The sequence below is a fragment of the Stegostoma tigrinum genome, chromosome 3, assembly GCF_030684315.1.
Source record: "Stegostoma tigrinum isolate sSteTig4 chromosome 3, sSteTig4.hap1, whole genome shotgun sequence".
Lineage (NCBI taxonomy): Eukaryota > Metazoa > Chordata > Chondrichthyes > Orectolobiformes > Stegostomatidae > Stegostoma > Stegostoma tigrinum.
The window spans coordinates 4,895,112-4,918,948 of record NC_081356.1 but is presented as its reverse complement, the minus strand read 5'-3'; the positions used below and the strand labels follow the sequence as shown (position 1 = coordinate 4,918,948).

Below are 23,837 nucleotides of genomic sequence, written 5' to 3'. Positions count from 1 at the left end.
ACTGGCATGGTGCAGTGGCTTGGTCTCCTCTGCCAGTCCTCCAGGAAGAGAACTCCTCTCCTCTTCACCACTCTGTTCACAAGGACCTCCACGCCCCTCTCTGAGGAGCACAATACCAGCCTCCCCTTCTCTGCCATTCTCTCACACAGCCGAGTAACTGAACTTGCGGGTGGCAGCTTCCTGCTTTGGAAGAAACTGCATGCCCAAAGGGCTTATGGAGGACCCCCATATGTGAGTTCCTCTGCATGCTTTAATTTGGACAGAAATAGGATGAGATTCTCAGCACAAGGGCTAAAATGGCAATTAAAGCAGCAAGAAAATTTTCTCTGCGTCACAGAGAGAACCATTCCACTAAATTCGCTGCGGATTATACTTCAACGTAAGATTCAGTTCTGCTTTTAACTTTTTAGACAGCAGTAATTGGAATAATCATTGTCTGAGAGTAGAGTCATGGAGTTATACAGCATGGAAACAGGCCCTTTGGACCAACTGGTTCATTCCACCCAGTTATGCTAAATTGATACGGTCCCATTTGCCAGCATTTGGCCCATGTCCCTCTAAACCCTTCCTACTCATGTACCCATCCAAATGCCTTTTAAATGTTGCTATTGTACCAGCCTCCACCACTTTCTCTGGTGGCTCATTCAATACTCATACCACGTTTTGTCTGAAAAAATTGCCCCTTAGGTCCCTCTTAAATCTTACCCCTCTCACCTTAAACCTGTGCCCTCTAGTTTTGGCCTCCACTACCCTTGCTATTCACCCTTTTCATGTCTCTCATGATTTTATAAACCTTTTCCAGTTATATGAGTGACAGATAAATTTCTCATTGTCTGGATGAAGGATGTCAAGGATGGATTCAGCCCGAAACATCAGCTTTTGTGCTCCTGAGATGTTGCTTGGCCTGCTGTGTTCATCCAGCTCCACTCTTTGTTATCAAGGATGGATTCAAGGTGTTTTCTACACTTTGCACCAGTGTCAGAATTTACATTTAGTTTTAGTGGTTTTTTTACTTCTCTTTCAAGTTGAAAAACAACATGTTATTATATAAGAAAGCTTAAAGAACTGCAGATGTGGAAATTAGAAACAAAAGCAGAAAACTCAGCAGTATGGGTCTGAAGGAGACTGGACCTGAAAAATTAACTCTGCTTTCTCTCCACAGATGCTGCTAGACCTGCTGTGGTTTTCCCAGCAATTTCTGAGCATGTTATTGCATCTTTGTAAACTTTTCCATTTCCTCTGCTACACAGTGGTGATATACCCAATTTAATGCCTGTTTTAAGTATTCTCATAATGAGAACTCATACGTTTGCCAGGAACTGGCTTCAAACTGTTGGCTTTTCAGAGAGAAAAGAGATCTAGAAGTAATTTTGGGCAATTAGGAGTGGGCAATTAAAGCTGGCCTAGCCAGTGATACTCTCATCCTGTCAATGATTTTTTTTAAATTGTGAAGCGGTGCAGAAGAGACTTTCCAACTGTTACTTAGATGGACAGAAAATTAAATGCATTATGCACCTGAGTTTCTTTTCTTTTCTTTAAGTGGACAAGACGGCAAAAGGAGAAAGTGGACTTAGAAAATTACTTACTGTTCAATGCAGCATTAAAACCCAACTCTGTTAAGAAAACTCTGCAGCATTCCTTGTGTATTTCTTAAGATAATCAGAATCCTCATAAATAGCTTTTTATTGCAAGGACTAGTAACTATTTATTTTTATTTTGCAGAATGGAGATCCCCTTCGTCTTCCAAATTCTTCAGTCTGGACCTGTCCATGGCTTAGCATTTTGGTTTGATGTGGCATTTGTGGGTACACAGTAAGTGTATTTTGTTCTCATAATGTCTGATTTTCTCTCAAGGATTTTGTACTTTTGTTATAGTAATTCACATCTCTGTTTTAGAAATACAACGCAAAAAGACTAAACTCGTATCCCATGAGAAGTGCATTTTGCCATTATCTATTCTCAAAATGTCATTTGCAACAGAATAATAAAGCCTCTTCTCCAAAATAATAACAACATCTTGCATTTATATAGTGCCTTTATTTAAAAAAAATCCCAAGATGCTGTGCAAAATTTGGTGAGGCCGCAGCTGGAGCACTGTATGCGGTTCTGGTCACAGCACTTATGGAAAGGATGTGATAGCACTGGAGGGTGTGCCGTTTCATCAGGAGTTTCAAACTGGAGTTTCGTCAGGAATCTATCTGGGATGAAGAGAGGCTGGATAAGCTCAGATTGTTTTCTTCGGAGCGGAGAAGATAGAGAGATATGAGGGACACGGACGGGATGGATAGAAAGGAGGTATTCCCCTTGAAGGGTCAATAATTAGGGGACATAATTTTAAGGGGGTAGAATTGAGCCCCAGTACATTCAAGAACTTTTAACAGTGTACTCAGTTACAGCACTGGTGTGGTAAAACCCCACCCCCACTTCTATCTGCGCTCGTCAGTGTCTGTCTTAACCAGTAGAAGAATTGTGATTTTTTTTTAATGTGACAGCAACTGCACTTCAAATATTTATTGGATAAAATCTTGCCTTTTCAGAAAAACAGTCTGGCTGTCGACATCTCCTGCTGAACCCCTCACCCACTGGTATCAAGTGCGATGCCTCCTACAAACACCACTGATCGCCAAAGAAGGTGAAACATTTTCAGGGAAGGTCTTATTCGTGGCCAATAAACGGTGAGAAGCAAAATGCACTGACCTGGAAAATGACACATTAAAGTTATAGTTTTAGTTGGGGTATGCTATAAGATGAACAGATAATAAGTTTGTGAAAATGTATATATTAACCAGAAAAAGAGCGAACAATGTGGAGTGCGCTCTCTTTGAATGTTTGGAGCCTGCGAAATGGGTTAAGTTGGATGGCTCCGTGATTTGGTAGTTAGTTATTATGCTGGGGTGAAGTTGTTGTCTAGATTATTTCGTTGATATCTAAGGCCTGTCAGATGCAATTTTCCTGGTAGACTAGTAAATGAGCAATCATCTCTTCGCCTGTAACTGGCAGATTTAACTATGTGTCCTCTGTCGTGGAATTTTCAGACACAAACATGTGACAACTTTTGACCTGGAAGCAGTAGGGTCATAGAGCTGTATGGCACAAAACAGAACCTTCGGTCCAACTTGTCCATGCCGACCAGATATTTTAAATTGATCTAGTCCCATTTGCCAACCTTTGGCTCTTATCCCTCAAAACCCTTTCAATCCAGATGCCTTTTAAATGTTGTAATTGTCCCAGCCTCCAACACTTCCTCTGGCAGCTCATTCCATACATGCACCACTCTCTGCGTGAAAATGTTGTCCCTTAGGTCTGTAAAGAAAAGGAGTACTTTAAGATGTGTGTGGAATCTGTAATAGCTGAAAAAAATGTTTAAAGAGGACTCTTTTTTTAATAAATTCTGAAAAAATCAATTGTAACTTACCTGCATATTAAAAATGCTGATCCATGTGATTCGGAAATTCTAACCTGGAAACAGTCCTAGCATGAAGGTAATTCTGATATGAAAGCTATGTGGCTGACAGACAGAAGGGAGAGTTTGAGGCACAAAGTGATTAACGCAGTGATGCAGCAATTCCTGGAGGCACGGTGCAAGCAGATTAAAAACCTGCTCGGTGTTATTAAAATAACTGGGTGCTTTATCAGAAGCGGTCAAAGCCTGGACTGGAATATTACTAGTTGGTCAGTTGTAAAGGAATTCTGGATACTACCCAATCGGAGTTATGTTGGCCCAAGGGAAAGAAGGTTCTTGGGCATGTGCCATCCATCTATGTGCTTTCCATCCACCAACGACACTCAGTGGCAGCAGTATGTACCAAGTACAAGACGCAGTGCAGAAATTCGCCAAGGCTTTGTTAACAGCATCTTCCAAACCCAGAGCTACTTCCATCTGGAAGGTACATGCAATCTGCAAATTCTTCTCCAAGCCAGCCACCATCCTGACTTGGGGATATATCACTATTACTTCACTGTCACAGGGTCAAAATCCTAGAATTCCTAATGGCATTGTGGGGTCTACCTAAAGCTCATGGACTGTAGCAGTTCACCACCACCTTTTTACGGGCAATTAGGGACGGGCAATAAATGTTAACCCAGTCGGAGACGCTGACATTCCATGATTGAACAAAACAAAAGAAGCCATATCAATCAATTACAATATTCTCAAAGTATGTATCAAAATAGGAGTGAGAAGACAATTTATCGATAATTTTCCCAGCTTTAATAAAATCCTGTTCCTTGAAACTTTAATGATGACAGTTAAATTACTTGGGTTTTCTTCCACTTTCCTCACAGACAAAGCTATGATATTCACATTATGGGTATGGTGGACCAAACTGGCTTCAAGTCTGGAAACCTCCTTGACTTAAAAAATCCTTTTTTCAGGTAAGCATTTTGATACCATAAAGTACAATAGCTCGTTACTACAGCATCTCTTAAAATACTTCGAACAATAGCATAGAATTACTGGCTAATGAGATGTTTCAAACAAAGGTGTAAACAGTAATGGGGGGTGGCGATGGCCGAGTGGTATTATCACTGTGCTGTTAATCCTCAGACCTGGACAATATTCTGGGAACACTGGTTTGAATCCTGCCACGGCAGATGGTGGAATTTGAATTCAGGTTTTAAAAAATCTGGAATTAACAGTCTAACAATAACCATGAATCCCTTGCCAGTTCTCAGAAAATCCCATCTGGTTCACTGATGTCCTTTAGGGAAGGAAACTGCCATCCTTACCTGGTCTGGCCTACATGTGACTCCAGACCCACAGCAATGTGGTTGACTCTGAACCACCCTCTGGGCAATTAGGCATGGGCAATAAATGCTGCCTGGTCAGTGATGCCCTCATCCCGTGAATAAGTGTGAAAAAGAAATCAGTGTGATTTATTTCTGTTACATAACATAAACTTTAAAAGGTACACGATTTTTCGACTTCCTAATCAAACATACAAAAAAACATTAAACGCTACCCATTTTCTTATTTCTGTTTACCTCCTTTTCAATATTCATGTTAATATTGCTGAGCATACCCTGTACCCTTATGTGGGAATCAGATACTGAATATGGCTCCCAGGTCATGCTATGAATTTATGATGAATTTAATTCCCCTCGTATATTCTATTCCTTCTCCGTTCCATCATTCTATTGAGAATTTCTTGTCCACTCTAAATCTACCCTGATATATTTGCTGAGATCAAATTATTTTTGTGTGGAATTTTTTTTCCCCCAGGAAGCCCTTTTTCAAACACGCTTGATGCATGGCACTGCAATTGAATCAAAAACATTGTCAATAATTGAGGACTGCACTTATCCATCCAAATGAATGGACTTTTCAAAAAGGTTGAATATTTTTGAGAATGCGGAAACTGGTGCTAGAAAACACAGCTACAAGGCTTCTATAACTTTATTAATGTAGACATACAAGTTAAAATTTTTGCTTGAAGTTGAATTATACAAGTTTACTGAAAATTATTGTCGAAACATAAAAACAAGAAGAATGTGAACAAGGTGATGCCAGTTCCACAGTTAAGAGTTCTATATAAACACGTCTGACATTAGAATACATTTATGATAAGAAGTAAAAACACTGCAGGTAGAAAACTTAAAAGCCCGTGCAATGCAGGGAATATGGTGTGTTGGATCCTAAATTGCCTGAGTGACCTAAAACAAAGGGTAGTGGTCAGTGGCTATTTTTGTTAATTGAGAAGTTTCCTGATGTGTTCCGCAGGCCTGTACTGTTTATGATACATACCAATGACTTAGACTTAAATGTGGGAGGTAAAATTGGGAGTGAAACAAGAACTGCCAGTTGATTATGAAGAGGATGGCTATATATTGCAGAATGATATCAAGGGTTTGGATGAGTGGATGGAAAAGGAACAAATGAAATTAAAATCAGAGAATTGTGAAGTAATGGATTTGGGGAGGGCAGACAAAGCAGGGATTACACAATAAACAGAAAGTTTTGAGAGATGTTGGAGTATATATGCTCAGGTGCCTTGAGTGGGCAAGATGGATAGGTAGGGCACTTAATAAAAATATAGGATACTATTCTTCATTGGGCAAGGAATTGAATAGAAAACAGGGATGTTTTACTAGCGATAGTAGGAACTGCAGATGCTGGAGAATCTGAGATAACAAGGTGTAGACGGACAGGTCAAGGGGGGGGGATGAGGCTAGTAGGTGGGAGATGGGGGTGAGGCTTGATGTGGGATGAGGGCTTAGGTGGGAGGAAGGACAGGTTAGGGAGGCAGGGTCAAGCTGGGCTGATTTTGGGATGCAGTAGAGGGAGGGGAGATGTTGAAGCTTGTGAAATCCACATTGATACCATTGGGCTGCAGGGTTCCCAAGCGGAATATGAGTTGCTGTTCCTGCAATCTTTGGGTGGCATCGTTGTGGCACTGCAGGAGGCCCAGATAGACAGGCTGTCTGATGAATGGGAGGGGGAGTTAAAATGGTTCACAACTGGGAGGTGCAGTTGTTTATTGCAAACCAAGTGTAGGTATTCCCCAAAGCAGTCCCCAAGCCTCCGCTTGGTTTCCCCAGTGTAGAGGAGGCCACATCGGGAACAGCGGATACAGTATAGCACATTAGCAGATGTGCAGGTGAACATCTGTTTGATGTGGAAAGCCATCTTGGGGACTGGGATGAGGGTGAGCGGGGAGGTGTAGGGGCAGGTGTAACACTTCCTGCGGTTGCAGGGAAAAGTGCCAGGAGTGGTGGGGCTGGAGAGGAGTGTGGAGCGGATAAGGGAGTCACGGAGACAGTGGTCCCTCTGGAAAGCAGACAATTGTGGGGAGGGAAAATTGTCTTTGTTGGTGGGGTCGGGTTGTAGATGGTGGAAGTGTCGGAGGATCATGCGTTGGATCTGGAGGTTGGTGGGGTGGTATGTGAGAACAAGGGGGATTCTATTTTGGTTGTTATTGCAGGGATGGGGTGTGACGGATAAGTCACGGGAAATGCAGGAGACACAGTCGAGGGCGTTCTCGACCACTGGGGAGGGGGGTTGGTGGTTGCGGTCCTTGAAAAACGAGGACATCTGAGATGTTCGGGATTGGAATACCTCATCCTGGGAGCAGATGCGGTGGAGGCAAAGGAATTGGGAATAGGGGATGGAACTTTTGCAGGAAGGTGCGTGGGAGGAGGTCTATTCTAGGTAGCTGTGGGAGTCGGTGGGCTTGAAATGAATATCAATTTCCAGGTGGTTGCCAGAGATGGAGACAGAGAGGTCCAAGAAGGAGAGAGAGGTATCAGAGATGGCCCAGGTGAACTTAAGGTTGGGGTGGAAGAGGTTGGTGAAGTGGATGAACTGTTCGAGCTCCTCGTGGGAGCAAGAGGCGGCGCCGATACAGTTATCAATGTAACGGAGGAAGAGGTGGGGTTTAGGGCCAGTGTAGCTACGGAAGAGGGACTGTTCCATGTAACCTACAGAGAAGCAGGCATAGCTTGGGCCCAGAGATAATGGGAACTGCAGATGCTGGAGAATTCCAAGATAATAAAATGTGAGGCTGGATGAACACAGCAGGCCAAGCAGCATCTCAGGAGCACAAAAGCTCAAAAGCTTGGGCCCATGCAGGTACCCATGGCCACCCCCTTTATCTGTAGGAAGTGAAAGGAATTGAAAGAGAAGTTGTTGAGGGTAAGGACAAGTTCAGCTAAGCAGATGAGGGTATCAATGGAGGGGGCTGCAGGATAGGAAGAAGCAGAGGGCCTCTAGGCCATCTGCATGGGGAATGCAGGTGTATAAGGACTGGACGTCTATGGTAAAGATGAGGTGTTGGGGACCGGGGAATCGGAAGTTTTGGAGGACGTGATTGGTGTCACGGATATCGGTAGGGAGTTCCTGGACCAAAGAGGAGAAAATGGAGTCGAGATAGGTTCGGTGGGGCAGAAGCAGGCGGAGACAATGGGTCGACCAGGGCAGTCAGGTTTGTGGATTTTGGGAAGGAGATAAAAGCGAACGGTGCGGGTTTGGGGAACAATGAAGTTGGAGGCTGTGGGTGGGAGATCACCTGAGGTGATGAGGTTGTGGATTTGGGAGATGATGGTTTGGTGGTCGGGGGTGGGATCATGATCAAGGGAGTGGTAGGAGGACGCATCCGAGAGTTGGCAACTGGCCTCGGCGATGTAGAGGTGAGTGCACCATACTACAACTGCGTCTCCCTTGTCTGCGGGTTTGATGGTGAGGTTGGGGTTGGAGCGGAGGGCTGCATGTTCCATGGGAGAGAGGTTGGAGTGGGTGAGAGGGGTGGAGAGGTTGAGGCGATTGATGTCACAATGGCAGTTGGAGATGAAGAGGTTGAGGGAGGGTAGGAGGCCTTCGGGTGGTGTCCAGGAGGAGGGGGTGTTTTGCTAGAACTAGACAAGATACTGGTTAGGCCACAGCTGGAGTTTTGTGCATAGTACACATTATGGGAAGGACATTATTGCTATTGAGAGGAGATTTACCAGAAAGTTGCTAGGGCTTGAAAATTGCAAAATAGCTGCAATGAGATTGAAAAGATGAGGGTTTTTTTTCTTAGAACAAAGGAGGTTGCGGGGTCACTTAATTTAGGTGTACAGAATAATGAGGAGCTTAGATAGAGTGGCCAGGGATGACATCTTTGCTCTTGCAGAGATGTCATTTTCTAGGGGCACCAATTTAAGGCAATGATGAGAGGGAATGGAGGGGACACAAGGAAAGACTTTTTCACATAGAGGGTGCATCGTTGCTCAATTTTGTGGTTGAGATGGATACACTCAATTAATTTAAAAGGAATTTGGATCTGCACCTGAAGTGCTGTTACACTAGAGACCAGGTGCTAACAACTGGCCCGACAGTTTAACCGGTGCAGACACGATGGATTGAGTGAGCACTTGCTGTACAGTGACTTTTCTTCGGTTCTGTGGAAACATTTGAACTTAAGAAATATGATGATATAGCCATTATAGACACTTCTACAACTTGATCTCAAGAGTTAAATATTCCAAACTATGAAATCATCAGAAAGAATGGGGATGTTGGGGCAAGATTAATAATATCTATATTGGAATCTGGGAGCTAGTGTTTCCCTCGGGTTTGTACTGGGGCTACAGCTTTTTACCAAATCTATTCATGATTTGTATCAAGGAAAAGAGTTAAACATCCAAGACTAAAGATGCCAGAAAGAAGGAAGCACGTAGGTTCTGTGGGAAGGCACAAGAATCACAAAGTGATATCGATGAACTAAGTGAATTGGCAAAACTGTGGGGAAAGTAACATCCAGTTTTGATACAATCAGGTTAAATCTGGATTAGTTCTTTAAAGTTCTTAACTAGGACTTAGCAGAGGCATAAAGGGATTTAGGTGAACATTAACTCTAAAAACCAATGAGAGTTAACCAATAACAAATGCTGAAGCATCGCTAGCATTTATTTTACACTTGCTGCTCCAAAAATATGTTGATGATGAATGAATTGAAGTTTTCATTACTGACTGGTAGACTTTTATTAAGTAATTGTGTCAAAGGCTGTGAAAACAGGAAGGTCAGTAGATTCAAAGTAAATATCAGTGATCAGCTAATTGAATGGGGACATTTAGACACAAATTTACAACAGATCGAAGATTGGTATGAATTATTGATTGTTTAATTAATGTTTAATAATTCAGTACATTCTTATCAAGATTATTAGAAAAGAGTTATCAATAATATATTATTCAGTTTATTTTCTAAAACAAAAACAGAAAAATGCTGGAAATATTCAGGAGGTCAGACAACACATCAGGAGAAAACAGACTAGTTAACATTTCAGAAAGGTCAGTATTATATGTCAGTGAGACTATGCAGAGGAGCTAGCTAGATGAGCGCTATATCATAAGGGGTAATCCATAACTATATACAGAAAAAAAATCAGAAGAGCTGTGGATGCTGGAAATTAGAAACCAAAACAGAAACTTCTAGAAAAGCTCCGCAGGTCTGGCAGCATATATCGAGAGAAATCAGCGTTAATGCTTTGGGTTGAGTGACCCTTCCTCAGAACTTGGTAATTATATACCCTTGTGTACGCTTCTTACAAAGTATTTTTACAATGGCATCGGTAGACTGTACCACCAGGTCACTTGTGTAGCCTTTCTGTGACAAGCCCAACAAACTTGTGAGAACTTTGCATTTCTCCGATTCTGACTTCCTGTGTATCCCCAGTTTCCTTCGTACCACCATTGTTGACTATGACTTTGACTCTAGAGGTTGAATGCTATAGAATTCCCTCCCTGCCTCTCTATTTGATCATTATTGTTGTTGAGAGTACTGTATGTAATAGACAGGAGCAAGCCAGAAAGTAACCTGAGGTGTGTGTATGAGATGCAGCCATAATTGTAGAATTATTTTTCATTCAGTTCAAGAAACAAAATAAACATTTTGCAAATTGAAAGGGACCTTTGGCATTCAAGAAAAGATTTGAAATTTGTCTTTGCAGAATAAATCTTAAGATTAGAGATAAAAGGAACTGCAGATGCTGGAGAATCTGAGATAACAAAGTGTAGAGCTGGATGAACACAGCAGGCCAAGCAGCAATCAGAGGAGCAGGAAGGCTGACGTTTCGTGTCCAGACCCTCCTTCAGAAATGGGGGAGGGGAAAGGATTCTGAAATAAATAGGGAGAGCGGAGGAGAGATTAAGATTGTTTCTTTTGAATCATCAGTTTCTCCAGTATAAACATTAGAATTCTTTAGTCTCTTATTTTTGCTTTCTGTTTATTCATCAGTTTTTATGAATGAATCCTTGTGAAAAATCCCTCTCTAAACTGACACCAGCATATCTACCAACAAGATACTCAGGTGACCCGTAGGAGCAGGACTGCAATGCAACAACTAGACTCAGATGTTTTTGTGATGCCTCCAAGTTGCATTAACCCCTCTTATAGAACATTTTAACAATTTGTTTTAAAGAATAAATGAACACACATTGTGTGAATTGACATAGTTTCTCTGCGCTCATGTGAAATATCAAATAACGTCTGAAATCTTCAATCAAAAGCAGCCAACCAAACCATCTGTCGACAACTGCAAAGCAGAGAAATAATGTAATAATCATGTAGATATTTATAATTGTAGCCATGTTCATGTGCCTGTGCATGTAGACAGTGGTTGGTACCCATAGAAGTTCAGATCTGATCAAAAATATTATGTAAAAAAGGGCAGTCTTAACAAGCCGGACAGTAATGTAACAATTTTATTTCAACTTTCATAATAATAGATAAATTATATTGAGAAAATGTCTTAGAGCAAAAATCATGATAATCGAATATTTAATAGGTATGGCTTATTTATATCTTTGCATTCTATGTAATATATTGGACATTTGTAGCTATATTACAGTGGAAAATATGTGCTGTATAGCTCTTAGTGTAGAATTATTAACTTTAATAATTAACTTTACACTCGATAAAATTGGGGATGTCACTGCAAGGAGATGCGACATCTTTTGTCATCCAGTGCAACAAACTTATTCCTGGGTTGGATGCTATAGAGTAAATGTACTGTTTCCCAACAATGAACAACAACCTGAAGGTCAGAGGAGTACCAGCTAGAAACCAAACCAGGATAACACAGCATGGGGCTGAATGAACACAGGAGGCCAAGCAGCATCTTAGGAGCACAAAAGCTGACGTTTTGGGCCTAGACCCTTCATCAGAAAACCTTTCTTGCAGTATGCTTAACTAAGACGGCTAGTTTAGTCCTAACTTTTGCCAGGTTATGGGTGATTTTATCATGGCACCTGTCTGAGACAGCCATGAGAAGAGAAAGACCAATCTGCTACCAAACTCTGTATCATATTGTTGATGCTCTTTATTATTATTATTTTCAAAAGCTGTTCAAACGTTACCAGTTCACCCACTTCCAAATCAAAGCAATCAGTCAAATTTATTGTTATTTTTCTTAGACTGTATTTGTAAAAGGAAATCATGACTTCAAGCTAATAATTTGAAGTCAGTATTGATGAATGAGATTTTGAGAATATTGGACGTGTTCTGTTTAATTTTGCAGAGATGCCTAGAAACCATACTTTGTAATGCTTTGTAATTCATACAGCCAAAACAAGGTCATGAGACATCTGCAAGGTCCCAGACCTAAAAGACTCCAGGCCAAGTGCTAGTTCTGATGGTGCGCATGTAAGGGTATAGAAGATCTGCTGGGTTTTCCTTCCAAAGGATTATTCCCCTTGTTTTCTACTGAAATTCATTCCGCTTTACAATCTGAGTTTCCTAGAATATCAGCATGTTGAAAGAAAGTTATTCAGACTTTGCAACTTGTTGTATATGGACTCAAAGTATAGAATTTAAAGGAGATATTTTCTCATGTGTAGGACAAAAATTGTTAGAGTGGAAACTAAACTCTTGCATGTAGACACTTATGTTTCTTGGACTATTTAAAGAATGGAGGATCACAGTTATGACTGAAGCCAGTAGACATGGATAAATGCAGCAGGAGTCGGTCAAACTAATATAATCACTTCTGTAACAAACCTTTGTTAGTGGCAGGCCAGCACCCGACTGCTTACTGAATAACATTGGGTGATATCAGTAACGTAACATCTCATTTGAACTGAATGATATGTGAGAAAGCTACCTCATACCAATGGCTTTTGCTTGTATCATCTAACAGAAAGAAAATAAATTCCAACATTGCCTTATGTTGTGTCATTGGGTCTTAGTATTTATGCTGAATCTGAATATTGAGTTACTTCTGTGGAAAGGAATTCTAACCCCTCAAAAAAGGAAACAACCTTTGAGTTTCCACATTCTCCAGTCAAATCAAGATCTTATATGTTTCAATAAGATTACATCTTCTTCTAAACTCCAATGGATATACACCTAACTTGTTCAACTTTTCTTCACATGATAAGCCCTTCATCCCAGGAATGATCCTGGTGAACCTTCCCTGAACTGCTCGTTTGTTTCAAGTAGGGAGACCAATATTGTCCACAATATCCAGATGTGGTCTCAACAACACGGTGTACAGTTGCAGTAAAACCTCCTTACATTTATAACAAAAACACAAGTTGCTGGAAAAGCTCAGCAAGTCTGGCGGCATCTGTGAAGTTAAAAAAACAGTTAACTTTCAGGTCCAGTGACCTTTACTCAGAGCTGATGGGAAAGCGTCAGTTTATATGCAGAAAACAGGGAGGGAGATGGGCTCGGGAGTAAACAATAAGATAGAGTTCGAAGTGAGAGAAGAGCAGTTGGATAGACAAAAGAGTTGATAACGAACTAGCTAGCAGGGTGAAAAGTTGTTATTGGGGACTATTAATGATTAACAGGTAAGGTGTAATGGCAGGCTATGTGATAACAAAGCTTGGTGTGTGGAGTAGGGGGCTGGGACATGGGAGAGTATAGGCCCTAAAATCATTGAACTCGATATTGAGTTCAAAGGGCTGCAGGGCCCCCAAGCAGAAAATGAGGTGGTGTTCTTTCAGCTTGCGTTGAGCTCCTCTGGAACACTGCAGCAAGCCAGAGAGAGAGATTTTGGCCAGGGAACAGGGTGGTGTGTTAAAGTGGCAGGCAATTGGAAGCTCAGGTTCTTTTCGTGCAAGCAGAATGTAGATGTTCTGCAAAGTGATCACCCAGTGTCCGCTTCATTTCTCCAATGTAGAGGAGACCACATTGTGAGCAGTGAATGCAGTAGACTAGATTCTGGGAAGTGCAGGTGAAGTGTTGCTGCACCTGGAAGGTATGTTTGGGCCCTTAGATTCTGGGGAGGGAAGAGGTAAATGGGCAGGTGTTGCACCTTCACTACTTACAGGGGAAGGTGCCATAGGGCTGTGGGGAGGTGTTGGGGGTGAAGGAAGAATAGACCAGGGTGTCCTGGAGGGAACAATTCCTGCGGAAGATGGACAAGAGAGGGGAGGAGAATGTGTGTCTGTTGGTGGCATCTCGCTGGTCGTGGCAGAAATGGCATCTGACAAACTTATGGATGTGGGTGCTGGTGGGCTGGTAGCTGAGGACAGGGGAACCCTATCGCTGTTGTGGGAGGGAAGAGAAGGGATGAGGGCAGAAGTGCAGGAGATGGGTCAGACCTGGTTGAGGGCCCTGTCGACAGCGGAGCTGAAGAATCCTCGGTTGAGGAAGAAGATGGACATTGCGAAGGCTCGCTTGGTGAAGCTGGCCTCATCTGAACATATGTGACGCACAAGGAGGAACTGAGAAAATGAGAGTCTTTACAGTAAGTGGGGTGTGAGGATGTATAGTCCAGGTAGCTGTGGGAGTCACTGGGTTTATCATGGATTTTAGTGGTCAGTCCATCCCCAGAAATGGAAACAGAAATGTCAAGGAGGGGCAGGGAGGAGTCAGGTGACAGACCAGGTGAAAGTGAGGGCAGGGTGGAAATTGGAAGCAAAATCAAGGAACTTTTCCAATTCTGGACGAGAAAGGGAAGCAGCAGCGATGATATCAATGAATTGGAGAAAGAGTTGAGGGTGGGGGCCAGGACAGGACTGGAACAAAAAATGTTCCATGTACCCCATGAAAAGACAGGCACAACTAGGGTCCATGTGGTAACCATGGCCAGCCCTCTGACCTGAAGAAAATGACATTAGCCACAGGAGATACAATGGCCTGATGGTCCATGGTGGGGTCATGGTCCAGGGGAAGGTAGCAGGAGGTGTCTGAGAGCTGGCGCTCAGCGTCTGCAAGGTAGAGATCAGTACGCCAGACAACAACAGCACCCCCCTTATCAGCAGGCTCAATAACAAAGCCAGGCTTCGATCTAAGTACACGAGTGCAGTCAGTTCAGGGGGAGATAGGTTAGATTTGGTGAGGGGGCAGTGAAATTGAGGCGACTAATATCACGACAGTTCTCAATGAACAGATCGAGTGCAGGTAGGCGAGAGGGAGGGATCCAGGTGGAGGAAGAGTGGTGGGACTGGGCAAAGTGGTCTGTGGGATGGGGAGAGGACTCTTATCCAAAGAAACAGGCACAGAGGTGAAAATGGCGGAAGAAGAGTTTTACATCATGTCGTGCCCAAAATTCATTAAGGTAGGGACGGAGAGGAATAAAGCTGAGGTCTCTGCTGTGTACAGGATGTTCAGCATGAGAGAGTGGAAGGTTAGGAGGGATGGTAATTACATCACAGAAGTTGGGGGGTTTGGGAGAGGGAATGGAGTCAAAGGGAAGGGGAGGAGAGGAAGGTCCCAGAGGGCCATGGGTATTTTTGAGTTGTTGCGTCATGTGAGCCTTGATGACTGAAAAGGAAGAATTCCACTCCCTTGCAAAAATCAACAACATTCCATTTGCCTTCCTGATCACTTGCTATGCCTGCAAGCTATCCTTCTGACTCAAGTGGACATGTTCACATCCTCCAAACCCGCCGAACCGGACATGTTCACATCCTCCAAACCCGCCGAACTGGACATGTTCACATCCCCCAAACCCGCCGAACTGGACATGTTCACCTCCCCCAAACGCACCGAACTGGACACGTTGACACCCTCCAAACCCACTCAACTGGACATGTTCACATCCCCCAAACCCGCCGAACTGGACATGTTCACCTCCCCCAAACGCACCGAACTGGACACCTTCAAACCCGCCAAACTGGACATGTTCACCTCCCCCAAACACACCGAACTGGACACGTTCAAACCCTCCAAACCCACCGAACTGGACATGTTCACATCCCCCAAACCCGCCGAACTGGAAATGTTCACATCCTCCAAACCCGCCAAACTGGACAAGTTCACGTCCTCCAAACCTGCCGAACTGGACATGAACACATCCTCCAAATCCACCAAACTGGACATGCTCACACCCTCCAAACCCGCCGAACTGGACACGTTCACGTCCTCCAAACCCGGCGAACTGGACATGTCCACATCCTCCAAACCCACCGAACTGGACATGTTCACTTCCCCCAAACCCACGGAACTAGACAAGTTCACATCCCCAAAACCCACCAAACTAGACATATTCACATCCTCCAAACGCACCGAACTAGACATGTTCACATCCCTCAAACACGCCGAACTGGACATGTTCACATCCTCCAAACCCGCTGAACTAGACATGTTCACATCCTCCAAATCCACCGAACTAGACATGTTCACATCTCCCAAACCCACCGAACTGGACACGTTCACACCCTCCAAACCCGCCGAACTGGATACGTTCATGTCCTCCAAACCCACCGAACTGGACATGTTCACTTCCCCCAAATCTACCGAACTAGATATGTTCACATCCCTCAATCCCACTGAACTAGACATGTTCACATCCTCCAAACCCGCCGAACTAGACATGTTCACTTCCCCCAAATCTACCGAACTAGATATGTTCACATCCTCTAATCCCCACCGAACTGGACATGTTCACATCCTCCAAACCCGCCGAACTAGACATGTTCACATCCTCCAAATCCACCGAACTGGACATGCTCACATCCTCCAAAACTGCCAAACTGGACATGTTCAGACCCTCCAAACCCGTCGAACTGGACATATTCACGTCCTCCAAACCCGCCGAACTGGACATGTTCACATCCTCCAAACCCACTGAACTGGACACGTGCACATCCTCCAAACGCACCGAACTGGACATGTTCACTTACCCCAAATCTACCGAACTAGATATGTTCACATCCCCCAATCCCACCGAACTAGACATGTTCACAACATCCAATCCCACCGAACTGGACATGTTCACGTCCTCCAAACCCGCTGAACTGGACATGTTCACATTCCCCAAATCAACCGAACTAGACATGTTCACGTACCCCAAACCGACTGAACTGGACACATTCATACCCTCCAAACCCACTGAACTGGATATGTTCACATTCCCCAAACCCACCGAACTGGACATGTTCACGTTCCCCAAACCCACTAAACTGGGCATGTTCACATCCTCCAAACCCACCAAACTGGACACGTTCACATACTCCAAACCCACCGAACTAGACACGTTCACATACTCCAAACGCACCGAACTGGACATGTTCACTTACCCCAAACCCATGGAACTAGACATGTTCACATCCCCCAAATCCACCGAACCAGACATGTTCACATCCTCCAAACCGCCGAACTGGACACGTTCATGTCCTCCAAACTCACCGAACTGGATATGTTCACATCCTCCAAACGCACCGAACTGGACATGTTCACTTCCCCCAAATCTACCGGACTAGATATGTTCACATCCCCCAATCCCACCGAACTAGACATGTTCACATCCACCAATCCCACCGAACTGGACATGTTCACATCCTCCAAGCCCGCCAAACTAGACATGTTCACATCCTCCAAACCCGCTGAACTGGACATGTTCACATCCTCCAAACCCACCGAAATGGACATGTTCACGTCCTCCAAATCCACCGAACTGGACATGCTCATCCTCCAAAACCGCCGAACTGGACATGTTCAGACCCTCCAAACCCGCCGAACTGGACATGTTCACATCCTCCAAACCCACCGAAATGGACATGTTCACATCCTCCAAATCCACCGAATTGGACATGCTCGCATCCTCCAAAACCGCCGAACTGGGCATGTTCAGACCCTCCAAACCCGCCGAACTGGACATGTTCACATCCTCCAAACCGCTGAACTGGACATGTTCACGTCCTCCAAACCCACCGAACTGGACACGTTCACATCCTCCAAATCCACCAAACCAGACATATTCACATCCCCCAAACCCAGCGAACTGGACACGTTCACACCCACCAAACCCACCGAACTTGAGATGTTCACATGCCCCAAAACCGCCGAACTGGACATGTTCACATCCTTGAAACCCACCGAACTGGACACGTTCACGTCCTCTAAACCGGCAAAGCTGGACACTTTGACGTCCTCCAATCCCACCGAACTAGAGATGTCCAATCCACCGAACTGGACATGTTCACACCCTCCAAACGCATCAAACTGGACATGTTCACATCCCCTCAACCCACCGAACTAGACATGTTCAAGTCCCCGCAAACCCACTGAACTGGGCATGTTCACATCCTCCAAACCCGCCGAACTGGACACGTTCACGTCCTCCAAACCCACCAAACTGGACAAGTTCACATCCTCCAAACCCACCGAACTGGACATGTTCACACCCTACAAGCCCACCGAACTGGACGTGTTCACACCCTACAAGCCCACTGAACTGGACATGTTCACACCCTGCAAACCCACCGAACTAGACATGTTCACGTCCTCCAAACCTGCCGAAATGGACATGATCACACTCTACAAACCCACCGAACTGGGCATGTTCACATCCCCCAAACCCACCGAACTGGACATATTCACATCCCCCAACCCGACTGAACTGGACAAGTTCACATCCTCCAAACTCACCAAACTGGACACGTCCACATCCTCGAAACCCAACGAACTGGGCATGTTCACATCCTCCAAACCCGCCGAACTGGACAAAATTTCACATTTACTCTGATTTCCCTTCATCCATCAGATCTTTGCCCACCTGTTTTGCTTGCCTCCATCCCTTTGCAGATACTACACCTCCAATTGACTCCTTTTGTTCCACTCTATCCTGGTGTCATTGGCAAATTTTACAACTACACATTCCATGCCGTTAACCGGATAGTTGATCTGGATTGTTAATAGTTGAGCACCCAGCACAGATCCCTACAGCAATCCACACAGTACATTTTGCCAACCTTCGAAATACCCATTTCTGCTTTCTCTGCTTCCTGCTCACTCACCGACGCTTTATGCATGTTAATATGTAAACAGGGCCCAGGGCTCTGCCCTTCCTACAATGATGCTGTTGCATATCACCACTGCACCCAAAAATTTACATGTTGCCTGTTTTATATTCAGATTATTTCCTAATTATCTTCGGAAGATCCCCCCACTTAAACAGCCCCCAGATCTCTCCCTGCAACGTTTCATGGCCCTACCAATAACACCTTTTGTATTTCCAGAACACTGAATGATGAATTTCCACAGACTCAATGGGCCACAGGTGCCAATGACCAAGTGACCGTCTGAGCAACTCTCCCTTGAATGTGTTGAGGTGATCCTGACTGGTTACATGTGCTGATGTAGCCTGTGTGCAAATGATCCAGAATGCAATCTATGCCTCTCTGTCAAAATCTGAACGTGCCTCTCAATAGGCTGTTTGTGCACGCACATAATTACATTCATTCATGCTTTCTCAGATTCTCCCTCCTTCCCTCTTGTCCCAGTCAAACGTATTGGCGCTGATAAATGCCACGGGTAAACGAGAACACTGGCTTACTATCCACTTGTCACTACTCACTCCTCAGTGGGTCCTAAAGCTTCTTACTACAACAACCAGCTTGTATCATAAGTCATTTTATTGTTAAAGTTTCAGTTTAATAATGGCAGGGTTAGATACTGAGCAGTGGACGAATACAACTGAACAACATAGAGCTGCTTAATGGGAGAAAATGCAAAGTGGTAATGTCTATATGTAAGGCAAGCCAAAAATTTCTAACAATAAATGACTGTATGAAACCAAAAAGCAGATATTAATTATAGAATTATAGGGTGTGAGCTCGAACAACTCTGTAGTTTTATTTCAGCATGACATAAAAATAATCATCAGTGTGAATATATTACACATTATTTAATCACATTAATCTGAGGTTGGAACCGAGAGGTTCAACTGTTCTTGTAGAACGGTCTTCTATAAGAGTGAATTACTATATGTTGTAATCTAATGCTTCTCAAAGTGGAACATAGGAACAAGAGTAGGCCATTCAACCCCTCGAGCCTGGTCTGCCACTCCATAAGATCATGGCTGATCTGTGACCTAACTCCACATATATCTGCCTTTGGCCCGTATTCCTTAATATCTTTGCTTAACAAAAAAATTATCTATCTTAGATTTAAAATTAACAGCTGATCCAGTATCCACTGCCATTTGTGGAAGAGCATCACAAACCTCTTCCATCCTTTTGTGTGTACATGTGCTTCCGAACATCTCTCCTGAACAGCCTGGCCCTCGTTCTCAGACTACGCCCCTCATTCTAGGATCCCCAACCATTGGAATAGTTTATCTTTATCTACCCTGTCTTTTCCTGCTAATGTCTTGAAGATTTTGATCAGAACACCCCTTAGCTTTCTAAATTCTAGAGAAAAAATAAACACAATCTGATTAACAGCCACATTATATTTTTCACATATGTAGTGATTTATTGTGTAATTCTGATTCTGCACAGTGACTATCTTCTCAGTTGGATGCTGGGACATCAATGCTTGTCAGAGAAAATAAAAATGCCACCTGGTGACAGAGGCTTTGCATGTTGCTTTAGATTTTCCCTGCTTTACTTCCAAGCAATCTACTTTCTCTGAACGGAACTTGTTTTTTTCAAAGAAGCAGCAACAAGGATAACAAGGTGTAGAGCTGGATGAACACAGGAGGCCAAGCAGCATCACAGGAGCAGGAAAGCTGACATTTCGGGCATAGACCATTCTTCAGCAAAAAAAAAGAAGCTGCTATTCCTGCTCTCACTCAAAACAAAACCGAGAGAAACTCATCACACACTATTCCCCGAGCAGCCAGCTTCACTTGAAGGAGACCAGAAACTGCCGTGTTCAATTCAACATTCATTCAACATTATCACCTCCAGTCCCATCCCTTATCTGTTATTAATTGAACTCTTATTGAACCAACACAAGAGGCCTTTGTGGTGGATTGTGGAGTCTTTAGGTGTGTGATAACATCTCTGACCAGGGTAATTTAAAAACAAAGTTGAATCAACACATGTTCTGCTTTTAGTGTATCCTAATGCACTATATTATTGTGCTATTCTCAATTGTTTTTGAGGCAGGGATAAATATATTTTTGAACAGTAAAGGAATTAAGGGTTATGCTAAGTGGGCGAGTAAGTGGAACTGAGACTGTTTCTCATGTCTTATCATTTGACGAGTTCAGAAAGTCAGCCACAAGCTGCAAAGGAATAAATGTTATTTTCATTTATTCACTTTTGTGGGATGTGGGTGTCACTTGCTGGCCAGCAGTTCCTGCCAGCCCTGGTTGCCCTTGAGAAGGTGGGGTTGAGCTGCCTTCTTGAACTGCTGCAGTCCATCTGCTGTGGGTTAACCCACAATGCCCTTAGGGAGAGAATTCCAGGATACAGACCCGGGGACAGTAAAGCAATGGCGATATATTTCCAAGTCAGGATGGTGAGTGACTTGGATGGGAACTTGAAGGGGGGTGTTGTTCCCATGTGACTGCTGCTGTTGTCCTTCTCGATAGAAGGGGTCGTGCGTTTGGAAGATGCTATCTGAGGATATTTTGTGAATTTCCACAGTGCATCTTGTAGACAGGACACACTGCTGCTACTGAGCATCGGTGGTGGAGGGAGTGAATGCTTGGGGGTTTGGGGCCAATCAAGTGGGATGCTTTGTCGTGGATGGTGTCAAGATTCTTCAGTATTGTTGGGGCTGCACTCATTCGGGCAAGTGGGGAGTATTCCAGCACACTCTTGATTTGTGCCTTGTAGATGGTGGACAGGGTTTGAGGAGTCAGGAGGTGAGTTACTCGCTGCAGGATTCCTAGTCTCTGACCTGCTCTTGTAGCCTCTGTGCTTATGTGGTGAGTCCAGGTGAGTTTCTGGTCAATGATAACCCCAGGATGTTGAAAGTGGGGGATTCCGTGATGGTAACACCATTGAATGTCAAGCTGTGGTGGTCGGATTGTCTCTTACTGATGATAGTCATATTCTGGCATTTGTATGGCACGAATGTTACTTGCCACTTGTCAGCCCAAGGCTGAACATTGTCCAGATCTTGTTGCATTTGAACATGGACTGCTTCAGTGTCTGAGGAGTCACAAATGGTGCTGAACATTATGCAATCATCAGAAAACATCCCCACTTCTGACCTTATGATGGTGGGAAGGTCATTGATGAAGCAGTTGAAGATAGTTGGGCCGAGGACACTACCCTGAGGAAACCTGCAGAGTTGTCCTGGAGCTGAGATGATTGACCTCCCACAACCACAGCCATCTTCCTATGTGTCAGGTATGACTCCAACCACCGGAGAGTCTGCCCCCGATACCTATTGATTCCAGTTTTGCTGGGGCTCCTTGATGCCACACTCTGTTGAATGCAGCCTTGATATCAAGGGCTGTCACTCTCACCCCACCTCTGGAATTCAGCTCTTTATACCATTTGTGAAACAAGGCTGTAATGAGGTCAGGAGCTGAGTGGCCCTGGCGGGACCCAAACTGGGCATCACTGAGCAGGTTATTGCTGAGTAGGTGCTGCTTGGTAGCACTGTTACTGACACCTTCCATCACTTTACTGATGATCGAGAGGAGACTGATGGGGCAGTAATTGGCTGGGTTGGATTAGTCCTGCTTTTTGTGTACACGACATACCTGGGCAATTTTGCACATTGTCGGGTAGATCCCAGTGTTGTAACTGTACTGGAGCACCTTGGCGAGGGGAGCGGTATGTTCTGGAGCACAAGTCTTCAGGACTTTTGCTGGAATGTTGTCAGGGCTCATAGCCTTTGGAGTATCCAGCGTCTCCAACCATTTGTTGATATCACGTGGAGTGAATCGAATTGGCTGAAGACTGGTATCTGTGATGCTGGGGACCACTGGTGGAGGCTGAGATGGATCATCCACTTAGCATTTCTGGCTGAAGATTGCTGCAAATGCTTCAGCCTTATTTGGACTCTGCCATCACTGAGGATGGGGATATTTGTGGAGCCTCCTCCTCCAGTGAATTGTTTAATTGTCCACCACAATTCACAACTGGATGTGGCAGGACTGCAGAGCTTAGATTTGATCCATTAGATCCGTTGGATCGCTTAGCTCTATCACTTGCTGCTTTCGCTGTTTGGCGTGTCAGTGTTCCTGTTGGTGGCTTCACCAGGTTGACACCTCATCTTCAGGGATGCCTGGTGCTGCTCCTGGCATGTCCTCCTGCACTCTCCATTGAACCAGGGTTGATCCCCTGGCTTGATGGTAATGATTGAGTGGGGATATGCTGGGCCATGAGGTTACAGATTGTGCTGGAGTAGAGTTCTGCTGCTGTTAATGGCCCACAGCACCTCATTGATCCCCAGTCTTGAGTCGCTAGACCTGTGTGAAGTGACACACAACACAGTGCAGGTTGTTCTCAATGTGAAGGTGGGACTTCGTCTCCACAAGGACTGTGTAATGATCACTTTTACAGACACAGATGCAACTGCAGCTGGGAGATTAGTATGGATGAGGTCAAGTATATTTTTCCCTCTTGTTTGTTCCTTCACCGCCTGCTGCAGACCCAGTCTAGCTGCTATGTCCTGTAGGACCTGACCAACCAAATCAGTAGTACTGTTGCCAAGCCACTCTTGGTCCCCCTCCCAGAGTACAGTTTGTGCCCATGCCATCCTCAGTGCTTCCTCCAAGTGTTGTTCAACCTGGAGAAGTACCGATTCATTATCTGAGGGAGGATGGTTATGTGGTAATCAGCAAGAGGGTTCCTGGCCCATGTTTAACCTGAAGCCATGAGATTTCATGGGGTCTAGAATCAATGTTGAAGACTCCCACAGCAAATCAGCCAGGTATACTGGAAACTTCTGTTTATTAAATAATTTCTGGTGTTTGATATGTCTCAGTACAAACAGTCTTCAGAAAAAATTACAGAGAAGTAACCGAGTATTCAAAATGTTTATCAATATAAAAGTAAGGATACAGTCTATTCTATGAAATGTTCTCTGTGTGGGGGAAGTGGGTGAGGAATATGGTACAATTTCAAATCTTGTCCAAAGCTTATTTTAGTTTTAATCACTCTCCGGCTATTTTTATTATTAACTTATTTTTACATACATTGTATATTTCAGTGAGCATTTGAAAAACTAAATTCACCCATTGTTTAAAAACATGTGTCTCGTGTATGATTTAAAGTTCAT

At 44.1% G+C, this 23,837-nt stretch overlaps 1 protein-coding gene across 2 annotated transcripts in view; it reads left to right on the top strand.

The window, feature by feature from the left end:
* The window catches only part of carm1l (coactivator-associated arginine methyltransferase 1, like), a 60,046-nt gene extending 47,421 nt beyond the window's left edge, over positions 1-12,625 (top strand). For both annotated transcript variants that reach the window (XM_048527707.2, XM_048527706.2), the window contains 4 exons: positions 1,723-1,812; positions 2,538-2,675; positions 4,285-4,374; positions 10,713-12,625. In XM_048527707.2, coding sequence (XP_048383664.1) covers positions 1,723-1,812; positions 2,538-2,675; positions 4,285-4,374; positions 10,713-10,725 — 331 coding nt within the window. In that variant the 3' untranslated portion in view covers positions 10,726-12,625. The remainder of the gene's footprint in view (positions 1-1,722; positions 1,813-2,537; positions 2,676-4,284; positions 4,375-10,712) is intronic.
* Positions 12,626-23,837: the final 11,212 nt, after the last annotated feature.